We start from the raw sequence: 27,120 nt of genomic DNA, 5'->3' as shown, positions 1-27,120 counted from the left end.
ACGACTCACGACTTTACGACTCGCATTGTAGACCTAGCATAAGAGGCATACCCCCACCACGAGAGTTTCGCGACCTGTGTATACGACCGTAGTTTTCTCTCTGTTTCATGATATCATATCGCCTGACATTTGGTAAAGATGGCGGCGAATGGTGGTGTACGTCTCCTGCTCCTTGAAGTTCTGTGTACTTTTTTCTTGAGACTATGCAACGGCGCAGCGACGGACATCAAATTGGACGCCAAAGCACAGCTGTTGCACCGGCTCGACAGCCTCAATCTTCTGCTCTACACGTTTTTATTAATATTAACCGTTTTAACGATATGGATGTTCAAGCACCGCCGCTTGAGGTTCCTCCATGAAACTGGTTTGGCTGTCATCTATGGTGAGAGTCGTCTGCTATCAACAATTCACGATTTCTTTTCTTTTTTAGTGTATGATATTTATGTACTCGAGGTAATTATGACACGTACTACGTTTACGTGAGCGTTATTTCTGTAGTAGTTTACGATAATTCCTTCGCGTAAACGAGTGAATTATTGTAAGTTACTACAGAAGTAACGCTCGCGTAAACGTAGTATATAAGTAATTGCCCTATCTACAAGCTGTAGTAAGCTGTAGTAAGCCTCAAGCCGTAAGAAATTGACCAATTACAGGCGAATGTGAGGAGAATAATTGACTGTTACTACGTTTACGCGAGCTTTACTTCTGTAGCAACTTACGATAATTCCTTCGCGTAAACGGGATTTTCCTTCGCGTAAACGGGATTTTGTAGTAACTTGCGATAATTTACTCCGCGTAAACGAGTGATATATCGTAAGTTACTACAGAAGTAACGCTCGCGTAAACGTAGTATGTGATTGGTCAATTTCTTACATCTTGAGGCTTACTACAGCTTACTACAGCTTACTACAGCTATTGTAGATCGGGCATATGAAAAAACAACTTACAAATTTGGCACATATACTACGTATACGCGAGCGTTACTTCTGTAGTAACTTATACGACAATTCTTTCGCGTAAATACGTTTACGCGAGTGTTACTTCTGTTAGTAACTTACGATTACTACGTTTACGCGAGCGTTACTTCTGTAGTAACTTACGATATATCACTCGTTTACGAGGAGTAAATTATCGTAAGTTACTACAAAATCTCGTTTACGCGGAGGAAAATTTTGTTTACGCGAAGGAATTATCGTAAATTACTACAGAAGTAATGCTCGCGTAAACGTAATAATTATATCACTCGTTTACGCGGCGTAAATTATCGTAAGTTACTACAAAATCCCGTTTACGCGAAGGAATTATCGTAAGTTACTACAAAAGTAACGCTCGCGTAAACGTAGTATATGTGTTATTATTGTTTTTAAACATTTGAACGTTTAGAAGTTAATTTAAGTTTGGTAGCGATAAATAAAATTCACTTATTTGTATCATTTTAATTCTCAAGATTTGTCTTCAAAATAGGGATGTGTGAGTGTTATTTTATAGCTTATTCTTATTTTTTGATTTGACGAAGTTAAATGCATCATTATAGATAGATTTATTTAATTTCAGCTACAAAAAGCCAAGAAATGGACTTGGTTTACAATATACCTTATACACACTCATACTAACTTTTTTAACTTAACGCGTGCAACTATTAATTTATTATTCCGTACTTTCTTAAATTTCTTTTAGAAAAACTATTCCTTAAGCCCTAAACGACTTAATCCATTATTTGCACGTTAAACTTCACAACTTAAACTAAAAAAAATATTTGAACCTATACTACGTTTACGCGAGCGTTACTTCTGTAGTAACTTATGATAATTCACCCGTTTACGCGGAATAAATTATCGTAAGTTACTACAAAATCCCGTTTACGCGAAGGAATTATCGTAAGTTACTACAGAAGTAACGCTCGCGTAAACGTAGTACTAGTCCGCTTCAGCAGTAGGCCAAGAAACGGACATTATTCACCTATACACACACACACACCTACCTTCATACAACAACGCGCAACAACTAATATTAATATTCCATATATTTCTAAATTCTTCTCAAATCTCCTTTAATCCAGGAAGAACCATCCTAAAACTTATAAAACTTGAATTCTAATGCATTCTCTCTATAAACCTTATACTCCAGAACCTATCATATACCTTAAACTTATATCTTCCATAACTTCTGCGTACGAAACTCAAAGCCTAATCTTAAAACTACAAAACATAATTCTCTCTCTTTTTCTTTATCCTTACCTCTACTTTAATATTACAACCATTTTTCTATTTTTTAACCACATATTGACATATTAATAATTCTTTACCTTTACCTTAAAATATTAACGCAACTCTCATCTTACAATACTCAATTTAACTGTAAAACCCTTACACTCAAATATTTACATACACCTACATATAATAAACTCGACTAATAACAAATCTCCTGCTTCCTAACTAATACTTTCCTATTACTACGTTTACGCGAGCGTTACTTCTGTAGTAACTTACGATATATCACTCGTTTACACGGAGTAAATTATCGTAAGTTACTACAAAATTCCGTTTACGCGAAGGAATTATCGTAAGTTACTACAGAAGTAACGCTCGCGTAAACGTAGTGTGAGTCCCCCTATCTAACTCATCACACCTCCCTGTATGCCCCTCTTTCCTCTTCTTTTCTTTTCTCTTCCAATATATTATCTTCCTAATCTTAATCTTCCTGATCTTTTTGAGTTCATTCCTAATTTAACTCAAAAAACTTCTGTGCCCTCGAATCGCTCCTTTCCTCTTCCTTATTTGCCAAATTCCTCAGCACTGCTCCTCTCCTCTCCTACTACATTGTCTCCCAGCTCTTCTTCTCTCGTTCCCTCCGAAGCAACATTTATTTCCTCCGCGCGCGCGTTCTCTAGTTATCTTCCCGTACCTCCTATCTGCCGTTGCATAACCACTATACCGGTATTCGCACATCCGTGCCATCCAAAGATTCTAATATTTCCAGAAAACTGCTGCGTCCTTTCTTAAACTGTAACGTCATACCTTTTATTTTTCCTCCTTCCACATTTCCTTTCTTTTCTTCCTCTCCTCTTCTCACCACGCCTTGTGTTCTCGTTTACTCCCTTTCCTATTTCCATCTTCTTTTACCTTTCCTTTCCTTCAACGCAGATAAGTTTCGCTAATCCTTGTTCCAGGATTACGCCAATCGCTTTCCTTCACCTTTCTTCTGTTCATCTTCTCTCTTCTTCATCAATGGCTTATAACCCTTCCTCAGTTTCTTATCTTCTTTTACTTCCCTTTCCTAGAACACCTCTGAACCCGCCAATCCTTGTGTCCTAGCTTTATTTCACCTTTCTTCTTTTCATTTCCATTAACCCGGAACTCGAGAGTTTTTACAACTACTTTTTTCTTCTTTTTTCTTCACATTTAATCCTCCCTTGTTTCGTATAACCTCTTCTATAACAGCGCTTCTTTCACCTACCTCTTGTCCTCTCCTGTTTTCTTCCCTTTTCCTTTTCTTCCTCTTCTTATTCTTGATCCTATATTTCCCAATCTAAAATTTACCTGTGTTCTGAGTTCAACCTGTCATCCCTTTAACTATCTTCTTAACCTATACTTAATTTACGACCAAAGGCTCCTTAGCTAATCATGCACTTATCATACAATCTTCTTTACAATCATCGATTGAAACCTTCCCTACTTTACCTACATTACCTTTACCGCCTTTGCCGCCTAACTGACTCGTCACCATAACCTCATCCTACCACGTTCTCTAAACACTTTTATACTACTTTTCTCTACTTGCATCCTACTACCTCCCTTCATTCTCATCGCATCTCCTACTTACACCCTATCTTTATGATGACTTTATCTCTGCTATTAATTCGGTCACTCGTCCCTCACATTATCCTGAGTTTGTATTCTCTGCTATAACACCTGACATTGTCCTCCGGCTTATTTCTGAGCAACCTCGTCATTCTTATTCATCAGGGTCTGATGGCATACCACTTTATATTCTTCATATGGCTTGGCCTATTATATCATCGTGTCTAACAGCTTTATTCAATCGCTCATTAGAGACTTCTTCGTTTCCGTCCCAGTGGAAGCGAGCGCTTATCCGCCCTCTGTCTAAGATGCGTATCCCTTTGTCCCCGTCTGATACCAGACCGATAGCCAATCTGCCAGAACTATCTAAATTATTAGAAAGAATTGTAGCTTCACAGATTTCAGTTTACTTAACCAAATATAATCTTATGAACCCTAGACAGTCTGCGTATCGCTCGGGCCACAACACCCAGTCTGCGCTTCTGCGTATTTGTGATGATATTAAGAAGGCAATCGACAATGGCCTTCTCGTGATCATGATCCTCTTTGACTTCAGTAAGGCGTTTGATACGGTCCCGCATCTTCGACTTCTTATTAAACTCAAGATCTTAGGATTCTCAGACTCAGTTCTTTTATGGTTATATTCATATCTTACAGGCCGTTCTCAGTCTGTGGTGGATGATGCGGGATGTCTTTCGGCTTGGTTGTTGATGTTTAGTGGTGTGCCTCAGGGATCTGTACTTGGTCCTCCATTGTTCTCCCTCTACATCAACGATATTGGTAAAGTCTTGAACTACTCTGAGCATATGATCTTTGCTGATGATATCCAGATATATCGCCTAAGTCTACTCTCCGATCTACTTCACAATCTTAAGCTAATCTCTCAGGATGCTAATGCCATCTTTAATTATGCAAAGGAGAATGGTCTTAATCTGAATCCTGCTAAGTCTAAGGTAATTATATTTGGCAGCAGGGCCAATGTTAGCAATATAGATCTCAATCTTCTTCCACCGATAATGGTTAATCAGATACCCTTACCATATGTGAGTGAGGTGAAGAGCTTGGGAGTCTTTTTCGAGTCTGATCTTTCTTGGAGAAAACATATCTTATTTGTCTCGCAGAAGGTCCATGGTGCTTTATACAAGTTAAGATTTAACCGGAATTCTCTCTCCACTGAGTTGAGGATCAAGCTTGTTATGACTCTGGTTCTACCCCATATTGATTATTGCTGTTTGGTTTATCATGGCCTGAGTGGTGATTTGAATAGTAAATTGCAGAGACTGGTTAACTGTTGTGTCAGATTCATCTACAACTTGCGGCGTGACGAGCATATAACGCCGTTTCGACGTCGCCTCGGATGGCTTTCAGTGGAGAACAGAAGACTGTATTTTATCGGGTGTCAAATGTATCGTATTGTTTACATGAATTCGCCTGTGTATTTACGTGAACTTTTCACCCCACTTGATCCACTACTAAGAAGATCTGACAGACTGACCACTTCTTCTCATGTTTTCCACATTCCCTTACATAGAACAACTACCTACAGGAACTCCTTCCATCTTTCGTCCATCTATTTTTGGCATGCTCTTCCTGTTCAAATTACATCGGCGTCTTCGTTTTCAATCTTTAAAAGTCTTCTTCGTGCTCATCTGTTCTCTTCTGAATTTGAGTGTTAGTTCGTGTACTGGTCGGGTCGTACTTGCTGGGTTTAGTATTAGGGTTAGTTTTAGTTTTAGTTTTATTTTTAGTTCTTTTTTTAAGTTAATTTTAAGTATCATTATGTTACTCACTTAGTGATGTATGCGGAAGTAATGCTTATATTTTTTTGTAGTTTGTATACTGTTCTTGCCCTTTAGCTTATGCTCGGGCATATAAATATATCAATCAATCAATCAATCTTTCCCTTGTCACATACTAATCTTTAAACCCAGAAACAAAGCTAAAATCGCACAACGCACTTTCACCGCTACCATTCACACACGCGCCATCTAACCAAGTCCAAATGCATCATTATTAAATGCATATTTTTAGTATAATTTTAATTATTGCTGCCAGTAACATGTTAAGGATGATTTTAGGATAAATCTTATTTAGGATATGAAATTGCTCGTTACAGGTTTGATCATAGGAGCGATAATACGTTATGGGTTCGCAACAAGCAGCACTATTCTGCATATGCCAGTGGTTCCGGATAATTCCAGCAAATATAATCAGTCTGTACCACCGGATACACTGTGGTTACATTTCCCAGAAGACAAAGGTGGCGGTATCGTAAAGAACAAAACGTTTGCGTACTCGTTTCGCGGCGAAATCTACAAGGAAGATAACGAAATTGATTTGAAGGTAAATAAGTCCTCTCTCCGTTACTACGTTTACGCGAGCGTTACTTCGTAGTAACTTACGATATATCACTCGTTTACGCGGAGTAAATTATCGCAAGTTACTACAAAATCCCGTTTACGCGAAGGAATTATCGTAAGTTACTACTACTACGTTTACGCGAGCGTTACTTCTGTATTAACTTACGATAATTTACCCGTTTACGCGGAGTAAATTATCGTAAATTACTACAAAATCCCGTTTACGCGAAGGAATTATTGTAAGTTACACTACAGAAGTAACGCTCGCGTAAACGTTATACTACGTTTACGCGAGCTTTACTTCTGTATACTACGTTTACGCGAGCGTTACTTCTGTAGTAACTTACGATACTTCTACTACGTTTACGCAAGCGTTACTTCTGTAGTAACTACGATATATCACTCGTTTACGCGGAGTAAATTATCGTAAGTTACTACAAAATCCCGTTTACGCGAAGGAAAATCCCGTTTACGCGAACGAATTATCGTAAGTTACTACAGAAGTAACGCTCGCGTAAACGTAGTAGTAGTAATAATAGTATGTCTGAAGAAAGTAGTTTGATTTTTAAACGAGCTTAGATAATTTTCACATTAAATTTAAAGTCAGTCTGCTTTTAAATTGATTAATTTAACAGTAATGGTTATTGTTGCAGGCAACTTTCGATCCTGAAATATTTTTCAATATCATATTACCTCCCATTATCTTCCATGCTGGTTACAGCTTGAAGCGTGTAAGTACATTGACCTGCTTCTTTGTTGGAAAGACAATAATGAGATATACAATTTGATTCCTATATATAACTTTCTGATAAACAAATTTTTGCAGAGATACTTCTTCAGAAATCTGGGTGCGATTCTTATGTATGCTTTGATAGGAACCTCCATATCAGCTTTTGTTATTGGGTAAGCTCTTTCTTTAATATTATTTTAATGTTCTTATTTTATTATGGAGTCTTTGAGACAAAAAGCATCAGTTTATATATCATGTCTTATTATTGTATATTTTATATTGTTAATGATATTTTCTCTTTCTATCTTTTAAAAAGAAAGCGCCATTATCTGTTTCACACACACTTGATTAATTGATTCTCATTATTATTGCCTAAGAAAAAAAACAGCTGTTTGCAAACTCTTAACAACAAGCAAAATATGTTTGTAAACTGTTTATCTTATTACACATAGCTGGTGCTTTGATCGAGCTTATTTGCTTTTTTTCTCAAGTCTTTCGTAACTGAAAACAGTTCGTGTTTTTCTTTTAATGTCTTATAAGTCTTATTTTCCTAAGTCAAACTTTATCTGCGCAGAGCTCTGATGTACGGTTTTGTACAACTGATACCACATCTCTCCACGTCATTCACGTTTCTGGATACCCTGTATTTTGGCGCATTGATATCCCCTACGGATCCCCTGACAATAATATCCATCTTTAATGATCTACATGTAGACGTTAATCTGTATGCTTTGGTGTTCGGCGAGAGTGTGCTAAACGATGCGGTCGCCATTGTACTTAGTGGGTTAGTATATAAAATGTTCCACGGAATTAAATTGCATTTTCTTGGTCTTGCAGATTCTTTGGCCGAATCGATTCTTTCTGTAAAGAAATTCTTGCGACAGAAAAATTGAGGATTCGAGATCGGCCGAGGAAGACGTGGCCCGGTCGAGATAGGATTACGCGTATAAAAAGTGGATGTTACTTGGAATTGTCTAATACGTTGTAACTATAATTTAGCAGTATTATATAACATAAGTGAAATACATAACTTTTGGTATTTTAGTTCGATACAGAACTACGCGGAGCGGTACCAGTCGGGATCGGGCGGTTTCGAGACCGTGGCGTTTTTCCAGGCATTTGGAGACTTCGTTGAAATATTCAGTCTATCCCTTTTTATCGGTGCTACTATGGGGTGTATCACTGCGTTGTTGACCAAGTTCACCAGGGTGCGAGACTTTTCTCTGTTGGAGTCAGCGTTATTCGTCCTAATGTCCTACAGTACGTTTTTAATCGCCGAAGCTGCCGATCTTACAGGTGATTCGCAATGTTTGTGTATGCGTTAGAGCCCCTAGTCTCTCATTGCAATATTCGATTATGGTATTAGAAGCAAAAATAATCCAAATCTTTTTTATAAAAAAAACTAGTATCTATTAACAAAAATAGTCACCGCGCGTTTAATTAGCTTTTCCTAAAAATAAGTTTCTTTTTTTTCCCCCCAACTAGAATCAGTGCCTTTATTAAAGAACAGAATTTAATAGAAAAAACGACAAACCTTTCGCATTAATCTAATAAGAATTTTATTACAAAATTTTAGGCGTTGTTGCCGTTCTCTTTTGTGGAATATGCCAAGCTCATTACACATACAACAATCTAAGCCCGGACTCGCGTCAGCGCACGAAACAGCTGTTCGAGCTGTTGAATTTCTTGGCCGAAAATTTCATATTTAGTTACATCGGTGTCTCGATGTTCACCTTTCCGAAACATCATTTCGATCCTGGCTTTATCTTCGCAGGATTTGTATCCTTACATGACGTGTATATTTGCGGAACGTACCACTGGACGCTCCTTTTCTAGATTGAAAGATTCTATGAGAGAATCGTTTCAGTTTAATGCGATATATAAAATAGATATTGATCAAAATTTTTTCGATTAATTTAATTAATAAAATATGGTATCCTTAACACACTGTCCACAGTTGTGCGCGTTACTGGGTCGCGCGGCTAACGTTTATCCGTTGTCTTTTATATTAAATCTGGCGCGAAAGCCAAAGATATCATTGAACTATCAGCACATGCTGTTCTTCGCAGGATTGCGCGGTGCCATGAGCTTTGCTCTTGCCATCAGGAACACCGTATCGGACGCCAGACAAGCTATGCTGACCACGACTAGCTTGATTGTTATATTGACAGTTATTTTTCAAGGTGGCGCAACAACACAGTTTTTAAGCTGGTTTAATATTCCGTGAGTAAAACTTTTAAATGTAACCCAACATCTCTCAATTTGTGTTCCTCTACTTTTATTAATGTAAAAATTATACGAAAAAAAAAACGGCTTTTTTAATATATTAACTTCTTGATCCTTGTTTCCATTTGATTGATTACAAATACAATTGTTTGCGGTTTTTATTTCGCCACTTAAACTATTTTTTCGTTTCTAGAGTCGGAGTAGATGAGGAAATAGAAGGACTTTCTCACAATGGTACGCGCAGTGTAAGTATGATAATTTGTATGTTTAATCGTGTTCTCTATGCTATCTAGAAGAATTAGTATCACATAATGCAAAGAACATAGTTTAGGTTGTTTGCGCGCGCGCGCGCGCTCACACACACACACACATTAACATGTTTATGCGTTTTGTATAATTTCGACACTGTATACATGGCTAAGTGTGTTAGATTTATCGATTATCTCGATCCAGCGAAATTTTGCATGTGTAAAGCAATGTTCTTATACTTTGTAGGATTATAGATGAGAGTATTTGCTTCAAAAAGACATGAAAGCGAAGACATTTCTGCATGCAAGTTCGTCATTTCGTATAACGATTTCTTTTTACGGTGTCGCTTTTATCCAAGTGTACAATTCATTGGATACTGTCGGGGTGCGTACCGATCAGCCGAATCTCCTCGTTAATTGTAAAATTAGAACTTGGAGAGTTTTTATTTGCCACGCTCCCATTGATTTTCTTTTTTTTTAGTGTCGGAAAAGTAGTATCAGAGTATCACAGATTCAGAAAGACAATGCTATATCAGTTGTATCAAGACCGGTACAATGTCAGTGAGCTCAATTTTCCGATGGTATATAGCTACGGCTGTATGAAAATGTTTTCTCTCTGGTAGTTAAAAGTAATACACTTCATGTTCTGTGAAATGTTTTGCGAATTTTCGAATCACGAGTATCACTCATACGAAATTGCTCTACCGAAATTATGTTTGATTCCCGCATTCCTGAACTAGCATGCATGTTTGTTACCTTGTAACATTCGACAGTGAATTATAAATATTCGCGGTTAAGAGAACGCGTGCACGAGTGCTGCGATTTACAAGACAATTAATTTATCAATGTTAATAGTCTGGCGGCGAGGGTGGCTACGGTGATCTGGACATGCGTAGGGGAAGAAGTCCGCCGGTATGTTATCACAATCAAAGATTGACTTGACGCACCGTCTTCCTGTTTAACAAATTGAGAGTTTAGACAACTTGATTTTTTTTTTATGACTCAGATCGATTTATTCTTCACACACAAACAATGAGACATTAATCTACATATGTATATGAATATATAGCTCACGCAGTATGATTATACCATACAATTCTCATAAAAGTAGCTGCATGCACCAAGTGTCGCTTAATATCTGTATTGAAATAAAAGTGATTTTTTTTCTTGTTACTGTTGTAGCATGTGAATGCAGATCTATTATATGATTTATATGATTTCTCTATCTATATGCAAGTTGTAGATTTATTTCATTAAGGCTTTTAATTGAATTTGACTGCACTGTGCTTCTGGTTATTTTTTTTAGTATGGTTTTTGTTATCCATTCTGTATGTTGAAGAATAGTTGGAGAACACTGAGATACTTACATTTATTAACAGTATTTACACACACACACAGACATGTTTAATACGGAACACCAGAATTACGATCAATATAAGTAAGCATGCATTTTTTATAACTAATAATGAAAATAACTCCGAACATCTAAAAAGGTCTGTCATTAATATATTGCTGTTAACGTTGTTATATACTTTTCTGCTTAAAGGAAAGAATTAAAAATAATGTACACCTATTTGAATCTTATTTTAATGTGTTAATAAATATATGTTTATGACTAATAGAGGGGGGTGAGGGGCTTACTTTTGTTTAAAGATTAAAGATGGAAAGCTCGCAGAATCATACAGGATGTATAACTGATGCTTTGTTCACATTTTACAGTATAATTCTATGCAGGACGGATCGTTGCCAGGCGGCGGCAGTGGCAGCGGTGGCATCGGTGGCACAAAGCCTAACGAGAAGGCGTTGCTCGCCAGAATTTGGGGCGATTTCGATACCAAATATATGAAGCCCTTGTTAACGCACTCCAGGCCTACGTTATTGGAAACGTTGCCGGTCTGTTGTAGTCCGCTAGCGAGAATCCTCACGACCACGCAACAAATGACGCAGGTACAGTGTCAAAATTCATTGTACACTGAAAAGCTCATTTTAAACCAGCTATAATATTTTATATAACGTCTGTTATATTATATTATATATTGTTTATTTATTGTTGTAGTATGATAGAATATGATAGAAATATGATAGAATATAATTATGAATTAAAATAATTTTGTAATATTTTTGATTACATTTGATTGATTTAATGACATTACATTGCGACAGGACGAGGTTGCAAGAAAAGTCGATTCGGATTCGGACTTCTGCTTGGAAGATCACGAGATGGAGCGATGCAGGACCAGTGTTCAGCCGGTGAGTTTCCATCAGCCTAATCTCAATTACACTGTTAACCCGTGCTATCAGCCTAACAACAGCACCACAGACGTCAGCACTAATCCGGACGAGCCCTATGTAATTCTCAATTTACACAGAAGGTAGAACTAACAGCAATCCTAACATCACCACCTTTTGTGTATCTAAATCTTTTTAAGCAGAAGGAAGGGAAAGAGGGAGATTGAAAGTATCGAATATGCATATTTCGTACGCGTTAAACGCGGAATTATAATTTATTTAATTAACTCTTATGTAACTTATATGCATTTGCATTCGTTTATTATAGTCATATCTGATTTCGCAAAAGATTTCACGATTTTTGTTTTTACACGAAGGTGATATCTGTGATGATTGAATTTTATATACAATTTTGTTTCTTTTTTAAATTTGGTTTACACACGCAATGATTAGTGGCGCCAACTCTGATTATGAGTGTAAACAACAATAGCCTGCGGCTACGTGTGTGTACACTGTACATTTCTACGCATGTTCTCTATGCTGTATGTATGAGCAATACAGACAATACGTAAAGGAGATATAATCGCGTGAACGTCACTTCATATTTGACATAATATAATCGCCTCTTCTTTTTTTCGTTCTTCTATATAAAACACGAGCTTGAATGTCTATATTGCACGTAAAATTAATTTTATCTGGACGATGTAATTTCTCTTCTTTTTGATTACCAAGTTGATCTCTCGAGTGAAATGGCAACAGAGCGACAGGAGGTCGCAAAGGTTTTAATCGAGAATTTGAGTGCAATAGCAGCATATTTCAAAAAACGGTATTTTTAGGGGGCGGGGGGGAATGAGTTTAAAAGTTTGAAATCTAATTTCAAAAGATGGAGAAAAATCAGGTCTACAAACAAATAATTTAGTGTATAATATATAGTAATTGTAATGATGACTTGTCACCAATTATAAATAGTAAAGTCTTAAGCTTTATACTGCTATCGCACTCAGTGTCTCAATTTCAAAAACGACAATAGCAACTGTAAATACACCGTGAATTTTTAACAAACCTGCTTGCTTAAGAATAAGGGGAAATGTACGTATGCTGTTTGTTAATAATGCAAACCGACTTTTTTCTGCTCTGCCCAATCTTATACTAATATAGTGCATAAATTGACAAACGGTAAGATGTTAACGAGCCAATCGCCGTTGTGTGCGAATGACTCCTCGTAACTGGGTATTCTTTTCTGTCGAGGTGATTTTATAACTGTAAAGCAGATAATTATTCTAGTCAATGATTGCCTACGATAGACACATAACGAGAACTAATGAATGGACAATAGCGTGTGATATTTCGTATTGCATAATGGTGGAAATTTTTTATTTATAAACTCGATAATTATGTTTAATGTACAGAGGACAAACTTCTCTTCGGCCTATTTTGGCGCTTGTGTCTTGTCTTTCTTTTCTTCAGGGAAAAAAAATCACAGTCAGATATTTGCAGAGCGCACGTTTGACCGTATCTTTTTTTTCATCGGTTTTTCTAGAGAGAAAGAAACGATGACAGTGATGATGATGATGATTCCGATTCCGATGACGAAGACCTCAGAATCATCGGAATGGAGGGATTCATTCCGTTACGAACGTTATAGCCGAGAAAACGATCGACGAACTATCCATGTCCATGTGTACCTAAAATCGGTGCAGCAAAAGACAGATTCTTCTCTTTGAACAATTACGAATAGGTCATATCGCGCGGTGATTTTTCTGAAAGTATTAACATGTACGACTAGCGTAATGTAGGGAGTGGAGATCGTGATTCGTGATATGCCGCTTTGTTATTTTTTTCGAGTTGTAAACATTTTATCTATACATAAAGAGTATTAGAAGAAGAGGAAATTCGGGGCTTGGTGAGTACGTAATACTTGAACTGAATAAAAAACGTTTTTTTTTTATCTCAACAGAACATTTCTCGGAATTTAGTTTTAACGTGCGAATATCGCGTGAGCAAACGTTCCCGAATTTTTCCTTTTCTGAACACTGATGGAACATTTGCCAAACTTTTCGCGACGTTCAAATCATCGAGCATTAAACATAATTTTCTGTGTCCATTAATTCTAATTATGCGACAATTGATTGCGATTGGCAATGTAAAAACAGAAAAGACATTGAGGCTCTGTTGCTGCTGTGATCTTTTAATCCTGCCTTCGCGAAACTTGTTCACGCTCGGTGAAAAGTTACTATCCATTTGTAAGCTGACACAAGTGAAAAAGAAGTATTTACACGTCTCGTATTTTTTAGAATGATTTTGCGCGAAAATGTAATATTCTTAACAGGATAGATTGGGATAGATAGTTTTTGTTTGTAATAGCGGTAACATTAATCTTATTCTTTGCGTAAGACCGTCAAAAGAATGGCGCGTGCGGATACTTTTTTCGTCCCCTGTAATCTACGAACATTTTTTTGCATGCAGTCAACTTTTTAATGCGGAAAGATCTCTGGGATTAATCATCTCGTAATGATCGCGCTGCCGACATACTTATCCGTCTAATATCTGCATGCCGCAATGTACTACTTCACACGTACATACCTCTCTACTTACTTTACATTGTTTTTCTGTTTTTAGTTGTATATTTTTATATTATTTATTCACAGACGAGCGTCAGGAGCTCTGCACGTAGATCGCAGTTGTGAACATGATGTTTTTGGCGTCTTAAGATTTATTTTATCGACCCGATATTATATATAATTTCGTATTTGTTGTCGGTGATCTGTCTACGAATATACGTTTAAGTCTCGAATTGTTAAGCGATAGCTAAGTGTAAGATATATTCACTGAATCGTTACTATAATTTTAGAAATTAACGTTATCGAGTTTTTATCGGACACTTAATTCCTTTAAGTCTCGTTAAGATATCTCTCTGGCGGTATATTGTAATAATGAGCCTGTAGGCTCATACACTTATGTCCGTATCAACATATAACTGCTATTACTTATGATTTGATAACAAAGTCAATATTGCAGACACAACATAGTTTCTAGGCATGATACTTTAGGCAACGAAACCATGATCTTTGTTTGGTTTTATTGTTGTCATTTTTTTTTTTTTTTTTTTTTTTTTAATAAAAGTATACAATATTATATTATACAGCAGATTATAAAAAATAGTAAATTCCAAGTAAATTACATATATACAAAATAGGAAATCGACGAAATTGGAGTATAATGTGCTTTCTGTTGACAAATTAGCGTGTACCTTGCAGATTTTTGTAAATAGAGTTAGAGAAGTTTTATTTTCTAGCCTCGCGAGTTGGATTCACTTTGAAGTTGAGTTTCGATTCGAAGTTTAGATTTCAGGTCTATCTTGATGACATAATCAACCGGACCGGTTTTTGTAAATAATCTTACGTTACAATCTCAGTATGTGTACGCGATACGTAAAACTTCTCTGAGGCGCCGATTGAATGTAATCGATTAACGTCAAACGGCATACATGTGAGAGGATATATGGTTCTGAAGTCGATCCTTGATGTGTGTTTAATACTTTGTGGGACAGTTGGGGACCGTGATGATGATGGGAGAAGTTAGTCCGGGACCACTACCGCTGCACACACGAGTCGCCCTGCCTGGTCTGATCGGTAGACACTTGTAAAATCTTTCTATATAGCCGATTGACCGTTTCGTTTTCACCTCGCTCGCTCACCCTCGATTCCTGTCCGGTTGTTAGTTCAAAATCGGTCGCATAGTGATTTTAGATTGTACATATCTATCGTTTATCCACCATTGTAAATCAATAATATTCTAAATTATTTCAGAAATTTTTCACATAGTCAACGGATTATCAAAGACCATATTAATTGCAAAAATCAGGATCAATTGATAATATCTGATATCATAACGTGCTGCCGATTTTGATGACGAGTCTTTTTAAGCGATTGTACATCGCAACCGACGCCGGAAACTCGCGACATGGTACTCTAAGAATCTCAATCTTGTTTATTGTTGTAGGGCTTTTGAGAAACCGGTGCTTCCTATGCAATTTTTAAGACAATAAAACAGAGAAAACGAAGAATACATTTAGTTGGGACAGATTTACACTCATCGGTTTCGCTAGGTTTGTAGGTAGATTAATTTTGACAGTCATGCCATGTATTGATTACTTCTTTGCGAGCTCTATATATATATATTTCTCAAAAGCCCTACAACAATAAACAAGATTGAGATTCTTAGAGTACCATGTCGCGAGTTTCCGGCGTTGGTTGAGATGTATAATAATAATTATAGTATTCTCGGTGTATATAATAATTATAGTATTCTCAATGTGATGAAAGTCATGATATATGTACAGAGTGAGTCGCACGATCTGTTATACCTTGATATCTTATTATATTATAATAGTGATTATTGTTATATAATTATTCGAAACATCTGCCAGATTCTTATAGCGGTGGCTTAATGGAAAATGCATTATTTATTCGCCAATTGTATGATTACATTTAAAAAAACAATATATATCTTTGTTTTTCTTACGTAATATAGTATCTAATATGTAAATAATATATTTTTGTACCATTAAACGCCACTATTAAAAATTTGTTAGAAATTTAGAGTAGTGAGATATTAACTTGTTACAGATTGTGTGCTACTTACATAGAGTAATTACGAAATGCGAAAATTGTATCTAATATGTTGGCGAAATAATGATTATTAGCACAAGAATCGATATGTATTTAATCGACATGCGTATGATGAAACCGAATCAGTTTAGAATTAGTCAGAGACACGCAGTAAGATTTATATATCGACTTGGCATCTGGGACAGATTAATATTAATATAGATTGATTTATGTATCGCGTCGCGCGAATCTATTGTATTTGAAGGTATTCCGCTTTTGATTTGACGGCGCATAAAGCCGTACTGCGTAATCGAATCTTTCTTGTGAAATTACTTAATTAGATATTTACAGCAGTCGGCGAATTGAATTTGCCGTTATGTACAAAACTTAGCTACTACTTACACGGAGTGCGGGGCACTCCGTCTTATTGTTTACATTGTAACAGTTGTAAGACTCCTGTTGCCTCGCTGCAATCATATGAAATTGTCACGCGGGTCACGCCAAAGGCGAGAAATCGTATGAATTCCTTCATCACCGAAAACTGTTGTCTGCTTCAGAAATTCATATACGATTTTTTGTTTTCAATAATTTCCATAATTTTTAAATGTTACAATATATAAAAATTACGTATTACAATACCTATGTAATTGTCATGATTTTTTAATAGTAGCAACAGAAGGTGACCGCAAGCTTTATTTACGTAAATCTTACATGTAAAATTAAAACGCGACAACGAACAAGACGGATTTAAGAGGATTTTTCAATTTTTGACTTGTACTTTCGAGGAGGGAATATATTTATCGGCTTTCGCGCGCTGGTATTGTTACGCGAATTCTCCGGTCGTGGTAGAAGTAAAGTTAAATCTGCGCTCCTCCCCAAAAAACTTGTACCAGTTATAAGTTATAATTCTTAAATAAGAATACGAATATGGCACGAAGATGAGAGAGGACTTTTAATTTAGTCGTTGGCTGTGAAGATTTAATAAAACTGTTTGCAGACGTAGGGTGTAGATATTAGGAGGGTGAATCCTTAGTTCGGGAGGATCTTTAAATAGCATTGTATTTATCAAATGTGTGCTAATTCGCGAGTTAATTTCTCGAAATAGACATGGTATTCGCGAAGAGGACTGTTCTAAGACAAGAGTTGTAATGATCTTGCGTTATAGCGAGCGAAATTGCAATGTAAGAACGAACATTGTACTCCTCTGTATAGATATTCGTGTTCGTGAATCCGATGTGTAATGTGTAATCGTAACGTAAAAATGCAATGAGTATAACAATAACGTTGTGATACCATGTACCACACTTTGCAATGTTTAATAAAGTATTTGTAAAAATATATGCAAGTCTTCAACATTATTTCAGGAAGTCTGAGGACTTATTTAAGAAGAGTAAGGATTTATTGGTCACCCAGGAAAGTTCTCAGAATTGTATATTACAGAGTAAGTGTTGTTAAAGTCTTTTGCACATATATATCGTGTAGCTCTTCAAGTCTCACACGACTTGTTCTAATCTTAACGTACAAAGTACAAAAATATTAAATCAAGCAGAAGACGCTCTAATTTTTTAAATTCAGGTAAATTGCATGTTGCACCAATGCAATTGCAGAGACCATATGTGACACTTATGAAATAATATACAATTGAATGTCATCATTGCTTCAGTCTAATAAAAGTTCTCTTTCAGCTTTATATTACATTATATTACTGAATGTAATACGAGGTCTAGTCATGTAGACTTGTGCGCAAGGTTACGACTAAACTTTGTATTACATTAATTTTACGGCTGTTTATTAACTGTCAAGGGAAAGAGATAGACCTCGGAGTATTTTTGAAGTGTGCTGAAATAATTTGAAGTGTTATTTTATGCAAATATTTTTTTATTTGGAAATGGCACGCAAGAATTCTCAACGTGTCAATTTTCGCCTCTAACATCACGATCTAACATGGTCGCAGCGAGTACTCAGTAGCCTTAAATATACACACGTTGATTACTAACTTAGACGAGATGGTTCGGGAATGCGCACAATGTCGGTAAGTTTAATCTAATAAATCGTGTTGTATATTAGGTATATTATTTATTGTATAAAAGTGATTCTCTTTGATATTTTTACATAAAGAATCATATTTCTCGAAAAGCACGTAGACAATAAGAGAAATTAGGTACTATTATCTTCTTTACTTGTGTTTTTTTAATGAGGAAATAATCTTCCTCTTTGTCTGACTGGATATAATTAAAGAAGGAACAATTGTCGCCGCTGACAGAAAGTTATTCCATAGAGAGCAAAGAGGAAGCATTCCATCCGAAGCTGCAGGAGACTTGTCTTAAGAATCCCATTGTCATAATACGTGACCTCACAAATGTGCTCGAACTTGATTTGAGTCTTTTTTCGACTAAAACTCTGGTCGAGAAAAATCCAAACAAATTAAGTACGCATCTGATGAGAATTGAGACAAGAAGCAGAACAAGAAGGTGTGGGAGTGCGTCAGTGATACTAGTTATTCAAAACGATCAGCCATTATGCGAAATATCAAACCAAGAATTTTGAAAACCAGAACAATCAAGGAAACATATGTGGCAACGTACTTATACTTCTAACAGTCCCGGTCAAGTGACCAAGTACAAAAAGAAGATAGTAAAATTCGCTACCAATTGTGGATTTATTGGACGTGCAATTGTGGAAACCGCAATTGGAAGAATTAACGAAGTTGCCACTACCCTTTCTCAGAGTGAAATGTACAGATAATATGCTCAGCTACGTGGGCTACAATCTCTTCGGGATGAACACCATACAGTTATACTTGAAGGTACAATTCAAAATTGATATGATATAATTGGAGCGAGGATGTATCCAGGATATTTAAAAACTGTTGCGATTCAATTTATATAATTGTCTTTTTAGGTACCCGGTTGTAAAACTAGTCATCAAGAGAATAATAATTTCTGCGCCGTCAACATTAATATCGGACCGGACGACTGCGAATGGTTTGCAGTACCGCACGAGTATTGGGGCGTAATACATTCGCTCTGTAAACAAGACGACATCGATTACGCGCGTGGAAGTTGGTGGCCGCCGGATCTGGACATTTTGCGCAAAAAGAATGTCCCGGTTTATCGATTCCATCAGAAACCGGGCGAACTCGTGTGGGTGAACGTCGGTTGCGTGCATTGGGTGTACGCAATCGGCAGGTGCAATAACATCGCGTGGAGTGTTGGTCCATTCACTGCCAGACAATATCAGCTGGCGATGGAACGTTACGAATGGAACAAGTTGTATCAATACCACTCGATTGTGCCGATGGTACGTCTTTCATGGAGGCTGGCACGCTACGCTAAAGCTATAAAGTGTCGGATCCGCAACTGTTCCAGCTAATCAAGAATTGCCTGCTGCAAACGATGAAACAGAATTGCTTGACATTGGAGTTTATGGAACATAAGGGAGTGGAAGTGAAATACGACTGCAAGATTGATCACATGACTTATTGCAAAGATTGCAATGTACGCGTTCTCCGTTTTCAATATATTATAAAATATATACATATTTATATTACATTATATGTGTATATATATATATATATATATATATATATATATATATACACACACACACACACACACATATCTAAGTTATTTTGTATTAAAAGCAAATTTTTTTTCAATTCTTTGTGTGTGTAGAGGTTGAGATATTCAATATATATATTGTTGTAATTCTTCAACCAAGCAGGTCCAGTACAGGGGATAGGGTTTAGAGAGACGGAATTTCGTGTATCGAATTCACTCAGTTCGTTTAATAATCATTCGTTACAGCTCGGTTCGAAGGTTCGTGAACGTCTGCGCTCTCGCGTCCGGCAACGCCCCAGCCCGCTTCTCTCGCGCTCCCCGCGCCCTCTGGCCGGAAGTGTAACACTGCTCTCCGAAAAGAACTAGCCTATTGTACGCCGGTAGCGCGGCCGGTTTGAATCATAGTGAACGTACATAACATATATATCTGCAAAAAGGAGAGGAAAGAACAAGAAAAGAGAATATTATTGCATACATTGTGTGTTTAAGTATTCTTCTTCGTTGAAGGAATTCTTCTGTCTTGCAAAATACCATATGAAAAACTTAACGAGCATTTACGATAAATTCACATGTCAATAATTACACTACCATCACCACTTCCATATGATCATCATCGGTATTGTCATTGACGTCGCAGACACAATCAGCCAATCTTACTGGTATAATATAGGTATATAGACTTCCTGGACGTGCCACAGCAGTAGCAAGTGTTTTTTCTTTATATCGAACATAAACATTCTTCTTTTCATGCCCGTATTGTGAACTCAAAACCAAGTAAAAGTTCCTATTATGAACACTAAAATACTGTGCGCCTTGTTTCACTTTGTAATTATTGTGTAACAAATGTGAATTGCACAAAAATACAACAAGAAATATGGTCCACTCTACAAATATATCTGTTTCACAATATGGATGAAGTAATATACATAGGAAGCTTTCCAGCAAGCGACACAAGTCGACATAAACGTCGTTCTATCTTTCTTTTTTGGCAATGAGTACAAAGACAAAACGACACTTGTGTGGACTTGAGTCGCTTGCTGGAAAGCTCCCATAGTAGGAATTTACTACACGGATAGTCTGGGCTATACTGGTAACACTGTCATTTACGAAAAAATTGAGATAAAGGAGAACTTTGACTTCTACTTAAAGATATTAAAAGTTGTATGAAGAATCACATGTCGTCAATTAATTTGCTAAGGAAACATGCATGAATGCAAACTTGCAATACAAATATGCAAAACTACTCGAAATTGTTCACATATTTTTGTATGCAAATCAACAGTAAGATTCAGAAAAAGGCTTCGTAGAAATGTCGAATAATCTTTATTCACATAATGTTGCATGTTATACTTGAGGAAACTTATGATCTCTTTCAACTTAACTAGTGGTTACTATTTTACATAAATTGTTTATTAAAATCGATATAGAGACAATATGGAGACAAAACCAAAAATGAAATAAAGTATAACAAAACAAATTTTTATCAGGGTTCTTTATAGATCAATAATAATTTTACGCGCAATTATTCGCGATATTAGGATAAATGAATTATCCTATTATTCCGTCGTTATTGTATCTTATAAAGCCTTGCATAAATGTTTGTTAACACGATAATATCTTACTGAACAATACAATCTCACTGAATTATTTGACTATTCACGATTTCTCTCATATTATCCGTAACGCGGAACATTGGCCCATGCCCAGGTATTATAAAATCTGCGAGATTTATTATACGAGAACGCATAATAGATTGAGTTTTTAATAATTCCGGTATGCCTAGCGACTTCCAGATAGTCGGTTCCAGAATATCTTCTTCTTTCTCAAACAAGTCTCCTGTAAAAGCGTGAAATCAGAACATTCGCTGTAATATAGGTACATAATTATAAATTGGGAAAAAAAGAAAAAAAACTTTATGACTATGCTAGTGTATTTGGACTTTGCTTAAAATACGTCAACGATTTCTGAAATTCAGACATATACCTGTAACAGCGAGAAGCTTTATTTCTCCATCTTTTATCATCTCCACCAGGACAGTGATGTCCTCCGCCGTGTGTCCTGGAGTAGCTGTAACTTTTACACCCGGACAGAGCTCGTAATCTTCTGAAGAAATATAACTTTATCAACAGCGATCGTATTTCTGTTAATCTCATGATATCTCAATAAACCCACCGTTCGAAATCTGTGGATTCTTGTAAAATATATCATAGCGCTGAACAGTTAAACCCACAATGTGTATTGCGTTTAGGAACAGATTGTTGTTCCCTATATGGTCGGAATGGCTGTGAGTGCAAACGACATAATCAATGTCCTTTGGCTCGATATTATGCTGTGCGAGCGCTAGTGAAAAAGACAAAAATTTATTATGTATTATGCGTAATTGATTATGAACATTAAATATTGTTCACAGAAGTCTCAGGAATTGTAAGATATAAAAAAAGAGAAATAAAAATTAATGCAGAACTAACCCGAGAATAATTAATCACTTGATTTATTTTACGTAAATGATCACCTGGAGTGATTTTTAAATACAATCAAAAGTTACTGTTATTAATTACATATACTAGATATCATTTATTAGTCTATAATTTATTAACATTTGAGAAAAATCATGTGTATAAATTTATTCAATATTTTCTGAAAATAGAGAGTAATGACAAAAAAATATTAAACAAACGGAAGAAGCATATTAAGCAGCTTATTGTGACAGTATTACTAAAAAAAAAAAAAGATATTAATTAATAAAAAGCTTTTGTATTGCTGCAGGTTTTCGATGGAATTGTATATTAAAGGTTCGCAAAGAATAGTTATTAGAAAAAAAGGGAAATATATATACCTATTATATAATATCCATTTTATAGGAGGGGGTTTTTTCAGTCGCTCTCGGGTGAGAGCTATTTAGTGTCTTGCACCATCGGTGATTGACACATATGGCCTCTTAATCTAATTGTAACACTTTGCACTTTATATAACAATACTACTTTACGCTTAACCTATCTGGAATTTTTACTCTTACTATTTATATAATTCTCTTGATCGACTTAATAAATTGAAATATTATATTCAAAACTTTCCAATTTTTCCGTTTAATTAGTTTAACAATGTCTATCTCTTCCAGAAAACCAATCGCTCTCAAATCCTTATCCATCTTTTCCATTTTATAGGAATTTAAAACAAGGCTAAGTTAAATAAAGTCATTTATATGATAGTTTAATTAATATAAAATAGGAACAATAAAAATTGAATAAAAACATATGTGTACATGCTTAAAAAATAACAAGTAAATAATAAAATAATTGCTATAAATTTTTCTATCATAAAATGTGCTTTGTTAATAACAAAAATAATATTTTTGTATATTCTGGAAGAGTAAATACAAATGTCATATAAGTGTCTAAAAGACATCTTAAAGACGTCTTTACAATGTCTTTTAGATATGCGTGCTATCTGGGATATTATTTCGAATTTAATATGAACTCTGACCATATACTTTATCAATTTGTTCTAATGTAAACGATCACCTGGGGTGATTTCTACACCTCAGCAAGTTTCATTTGATTGGTATTATAAATGTACAATATATGTACAAGTCATAAACTCTTTTTATAATGCAGACTGAGTCCCGGATCAAATCTTCATTGAGTGATTGATCTTCAATAAAATTAAAGGAAGGTATGTATTCTATCAGTAAAGAAATAATTACTGTGACGTTCATTTTTACAACGCAGGGGTGTAAAAATCACCCCAGTAGGCATATAGATTTGTTTCACTTTGTTAAAAAAAAAAAAGAGAGAGAAATAAGCGGCAGGAGTCTTAAGGTAGTCGTCTCATCGTCAGGGCATGTATTAGATAAAGTTTTCGATTTCGGATTTTATATCAAATTATATGATCAGATTTGCAGTCGATTTTTTCTGTGGCTCCTTACCGACTATTTACTCTAGAAAATCGATCTCGAAAATCACAACTTTTGCATTACTTCATACAGACGGCCAGAAAAAGAAGACTCTCTCACGGTTTCAATCACATATTTTCGCATTTTTCGATTAGATGAAGTGAGAAAAAAAACATTGCTTTTTGTACATTAGATTTCGAAGAATCCGATGCAACCATAAAATATATAGTTTACCGGAGATTTCGCTGCTAATTTTTTAGTTTATTTTAGTGAAAATGCGGTAATCGAGCAAACATTTTTTGGTCGAAGTGAGGTTGGGAAGACTTGGCAACGCCGCTTGGCTAATCACTGTAGTTGCAGGTTAGGGGGCTCGTCTAAAATTGCAGGAGCCATGAGCCATGAGCACGAATGCAGTTCCTGCAATTTTATGTGCTTCCAAAAAATAATGCATTGCTTATTAATTTTTTAATAAGTAATTATTTCTTTACTTATTAATTATTTAAAAAATAATGCGTAATAAAAAAATCGCATTGATTATTTAAAAAGTAATGCGTAATGAAAAAAAATCGCATTGATTATTTAAAAAATAATGCGTAATAAACAAAATCGCGTTGATTATTTAAAAAGCAATGCGTAATAAAAAAAATCGCATTAATTATTTAAAAAGTAATGCGTAATAAAAAAAATCGCATTGATTATTTAAAAAGTAATGCGTAATAAAAAAAATCGCATTGATTATTTAAAGTAATGCGTAATAAAAAAAATTGCATTGATTATTTAAAAAGTAATGCGTAATGAAAAAAATCGCATTAATTATTTAAAAAGTAATGCGTAATGAAAAAAATTGCATTAATTATTTATAAAGTAATGCGTAATGAAAAAAATCGCATTGGTTATTTAAAAAGTAATGCGTAATGAAAAAAATCGCATTGATTATTTAAAAAGTAATGCGTAATGGGAAAAACCGCACTAATTATTTAAAAAATAATGCGTAATTGAAAACCTTTGTATTGGTTATTAAAAAAATAATCTTTAATAAAACCGTAATTCATTACAAAAAGTAATGCATTATTTTGAACCCTGTGTGCTTCCACCTTTAGCCGAATTGGGTAATGATTGACACCCCTGTCATGCGTTTTGAAACCCTTTCTCAGTAATTGTCAACATTCAATCGAAAAGTATTTTTCTCACTTGTAACCTTTCTCGACGACTCGCACGATCAGCTGATCAAAACGGAGTCAAATGAGAAAAATCACATAATTTGGAAAAAGTAACATAAGTACTTTTACTACACGTTTACGCGAGCGTTACTTCTGTAATAACTTACGATAATTTACCCGTTTACGCGGCGTAAATTATCGTAAGTTACTACAAAATCCCGTTTACGCGAAGGAAAATCCCGTTTACGCGAACGAATTATTGTAAGTTTACTACAGAAGTAACGCTCGCGTAAACGTAGTATTTTTTGTCACGTATGAAATTTTACACCATAATTCATAAAATTATTTTTCCCTTAGCAAAAATTGCCTGAAATATATTTCTGAACGTGAAAACCTACAAACAGTCACATGACTAGCACGTAGCACGTAGCGAGACGCCTCTAACCTTAAGAAATTCCACATCCAGTTGAATTTATAATTCTATAAAGTATTATATTGTATATTAATTATACTGATCATATATGTAATTATTATTTAATAACGTATTAATAATACATTGGTATAATTAATTATATAATTAAACAAAATAGCAAGCAATAATAAATTACATTCCAGACAGCACACATGTCCAAAATCAAAACGTCATTTTAAGACGCCTTTTAAGACATCAAAGCATAAAACGTCAAGATATCTTTAAAACGTCTCATGTCCTGATTTTGGACATGGTGCTGTGTCTGGGATATTGATTATTAAAGATTATTATTTCAATGTCAATTGCATAAATTAAATGCTTTTGGTAATTATATAGAATAGCTACTGCACCTCAAAAATGAATAAAAATAGGCTCATTCGACGCATTTTGGCACGAAACGAAAGAATCTGGCAGAAAAATGCGGCGGTCTGCCCCGCGACGCGAGATATTAAACGTTAAAGTTTTTTTTTTTTTGGTTGCTCCTATCGGGTCAGAAGCGTAGACGCCTTCAGTCCTGCCTTTGGACTATGTGACGCATATATTGAAGAACTAAATAATTCTGTTAATCTTTTTTATAAAATTGTAAATCACTCCAAGCTTGAACCAGTCTTCTCGCTGTATTATAACCTCAATAGCCTCGGTTCCCGCAATGCCGCGCTTCACCAACTCCTCGTCCATCTTCTCCCTCTGTCGGTCGTATATACTGCACTGCCAGATCACGTGATTGATATCCTCCTTCTCGTGCCCATGGTATAAATACAAGGGTATGCTCATCCCGTGGACACCCACTGCGCAGTCAAAGTGTGACGTCACACTCGGCTAGAATCTGATTGGACCCATTGGACCACAATTAAATATGGCCCTGGTGCTTCGACACACTAGGTATTAAAACATGCGAGCTACCAATTGTCAATGATCTAGATTGGTTACAATTTATTTCCCGAGAGAAATGCATGTACCCATCGTCTGATCTTTTAAAAACTGCACATATTATGAACACAGAATTCTCCAAGTATCACGGTTCAAAGCTTAGTAAAGACAAATTCATCTTCAAGAAACTTACGGATAAAATAGAAATTGCATTAAAACCTATCGAACTGCCAAGAGAGGTCTTGCTATGTCTTGTTAGGACAAGAACCTACATTAGGGTACGCGAAATTAATCGAACCATTGCTGTACAAAATAGATTTCAGAATAAGAAAAAGAAGTTAACCAAATTTACGAATAATAAATCTTTTTCATAGCATCTTTATATATGTTGTTATTATTATTGTAGTCATTTAATCCCTATAAAGTGATATGAGGAGGAAAGCTGTCAAACAAAGTAAAAAAAAATATTAACATTTTTATATATTTGTTTTGTAAACTTTTCTATATTTATTAAGTTTATAATGTTTATTTATATTATATTTTATTACAGAGTATTTATTAATTCATAAACTATTACTTTACAACTATTACTTTACAGCAGTTTTAAATTTACCGCTTATCTGTGACGTCACACTTCGACAATTCTGATTGGTCGCGTGCGCAAGAGCATACCCTTGTATTTATACCATGGGTACACTGTGACATGTAATGTAAAAGGTAGGGTATTCTGTGACACATATAGAAGAGATCTAATTGAAAACTGAAAACAAAGCTTCACAACGACTCGATTACATGTGATCTGTAACTAAAAGGTGAAAAAAAGAGAAAATAAGCGTAGTTTTGTAAGCGTGGCACAGAGGATCCCATCAACCTGCGTCACATTGGACCCCACCAAGGTCAGTAAATGGACGACGGCGCAAAGGAAGGTCTTCTCACGGGCGCCATTTTGGGTCCACGAAGTAT

General features: G+C 35.6%; 3 protein-coding genes across 11 annotated transcripts in view; 2 read left to right on the top strand and 1 right to left on the bottom strand.

Annotated features, from left to right (window-relative positions):
* The first annotated feature begins 61 nt into the window (after nt 1–61).
* On the top strand, nt 62–17,541 carry Nhe3 (Na[+]/H[+] hydrogen exchanger 3). Of its 8 annotated transcripts, none has more exons than XM_077421025.1 (13): nt 62–382; nt 5,917–6,143; nt 6,814–6,891; nt 6,987–7,063; nt 7,465–7,674; nt 7,936–8,186; nt 8,467–8,669; nt 8,848–9,113; nt 9,310–9,361; nt 10,220–10,276; nt 11,099–11,311; nt 11,528–11,736; nt 13,134–17,541. In XM_077421025.1, the coding sequence occupies exons 1-13, from the start codon at nt 139–141 to the stop codon at nt 13,315–13,317; spliced, it is 2,271 nt and encodes a 756-aa protein (XP_077277151.1). In that variant the 5' UTR covers nt 62–138; the 3' UTR covers nt 13,318–17,541. The 8 variants fall into 8 exon arrangements, with proteins under 8 accessions (XP_077277151.1, XP_077277150.1, XP_077277152.1 ...); XM_077421024.1 differs by having other exon boundaries at nt 64–382; nt 11,084–11,311; XM_077421027.1 differs by having other exon boundaries at nt 69–382; nt 11,084–11,311; nt 15,144–17,541.
* A 1,341-nt stretch (nt 17,542–18,882) lies between these two features.
* LOC143905559 (histone demethylase UTY-like) lies at nt 18,883–22,100 on the top strand. The gene is made up of 2 exons (XM_077421056.1): nt 18,883–19,009; nt 19,105–22,100. The coding sequence occupies exons 1-2, from the start codon at nt 18,950–18,952 to the stop codon at nt 19,573–19,575; spliced, it is 531 nt and encodes a 176-aa protein (XP_077277182.1). The 5' UTR covers nt 18,883–18,949; the 3' UTR covers nt 19,576–22,100.
* Nucleotides 21,112–27,120, bottom strand: part of LOC143905555 (metallo-beta-lactamase domain-containing protein 1) — a 25,727-nt gene continuing 19,718 nt past the window's right edge. The window contains exons 2-4 of one of the 2 annotated variants that reach the window (XM_077421041.1): nt 21,936–22,103; nt 21,747–21,866; nt 21,112–21,599 (exon numbers count right to left, since the gene is read on the bottom strand). In XM_077421041.1, coding sequence (XP_077277167.1) covers nt 21,400–21,599; nt 21,747–21,866; nt 21,936–22,103 — 488 coding nt within the window. In that variant the 3' untranslated portion in view covers nt 21,112–21,399. The remainder of the gene's footprint in view (nt 21,600–21,746; nt 21,867–21,935; nt 22,104–27,120) is intronic. The other variant, XM_077421042.1, reaches the window with a different exon arrangement.

The sequence above is a fragment of the Temnothorax americanus genome, unplaced genomic scaffold, assembly GCF_048541705.1.
Source record: "Temnothorax americanus isolate GAGA-0224 unplaced genomic scaffold, ASM4854170v1 Scaffold63, whole genome shotgun sequence".
NCBI classification, from domain to species: Eukaryota; Metazoa; Arthropoda; class Insecta; order Hymenoptera; family Formicidae; genus Temnothorax; species Temnothorax americanus.
Note: the sequence above shows the minus strand (reverse complement) of the source record. Positions and strands in the feature narration are given on the sequence as shown.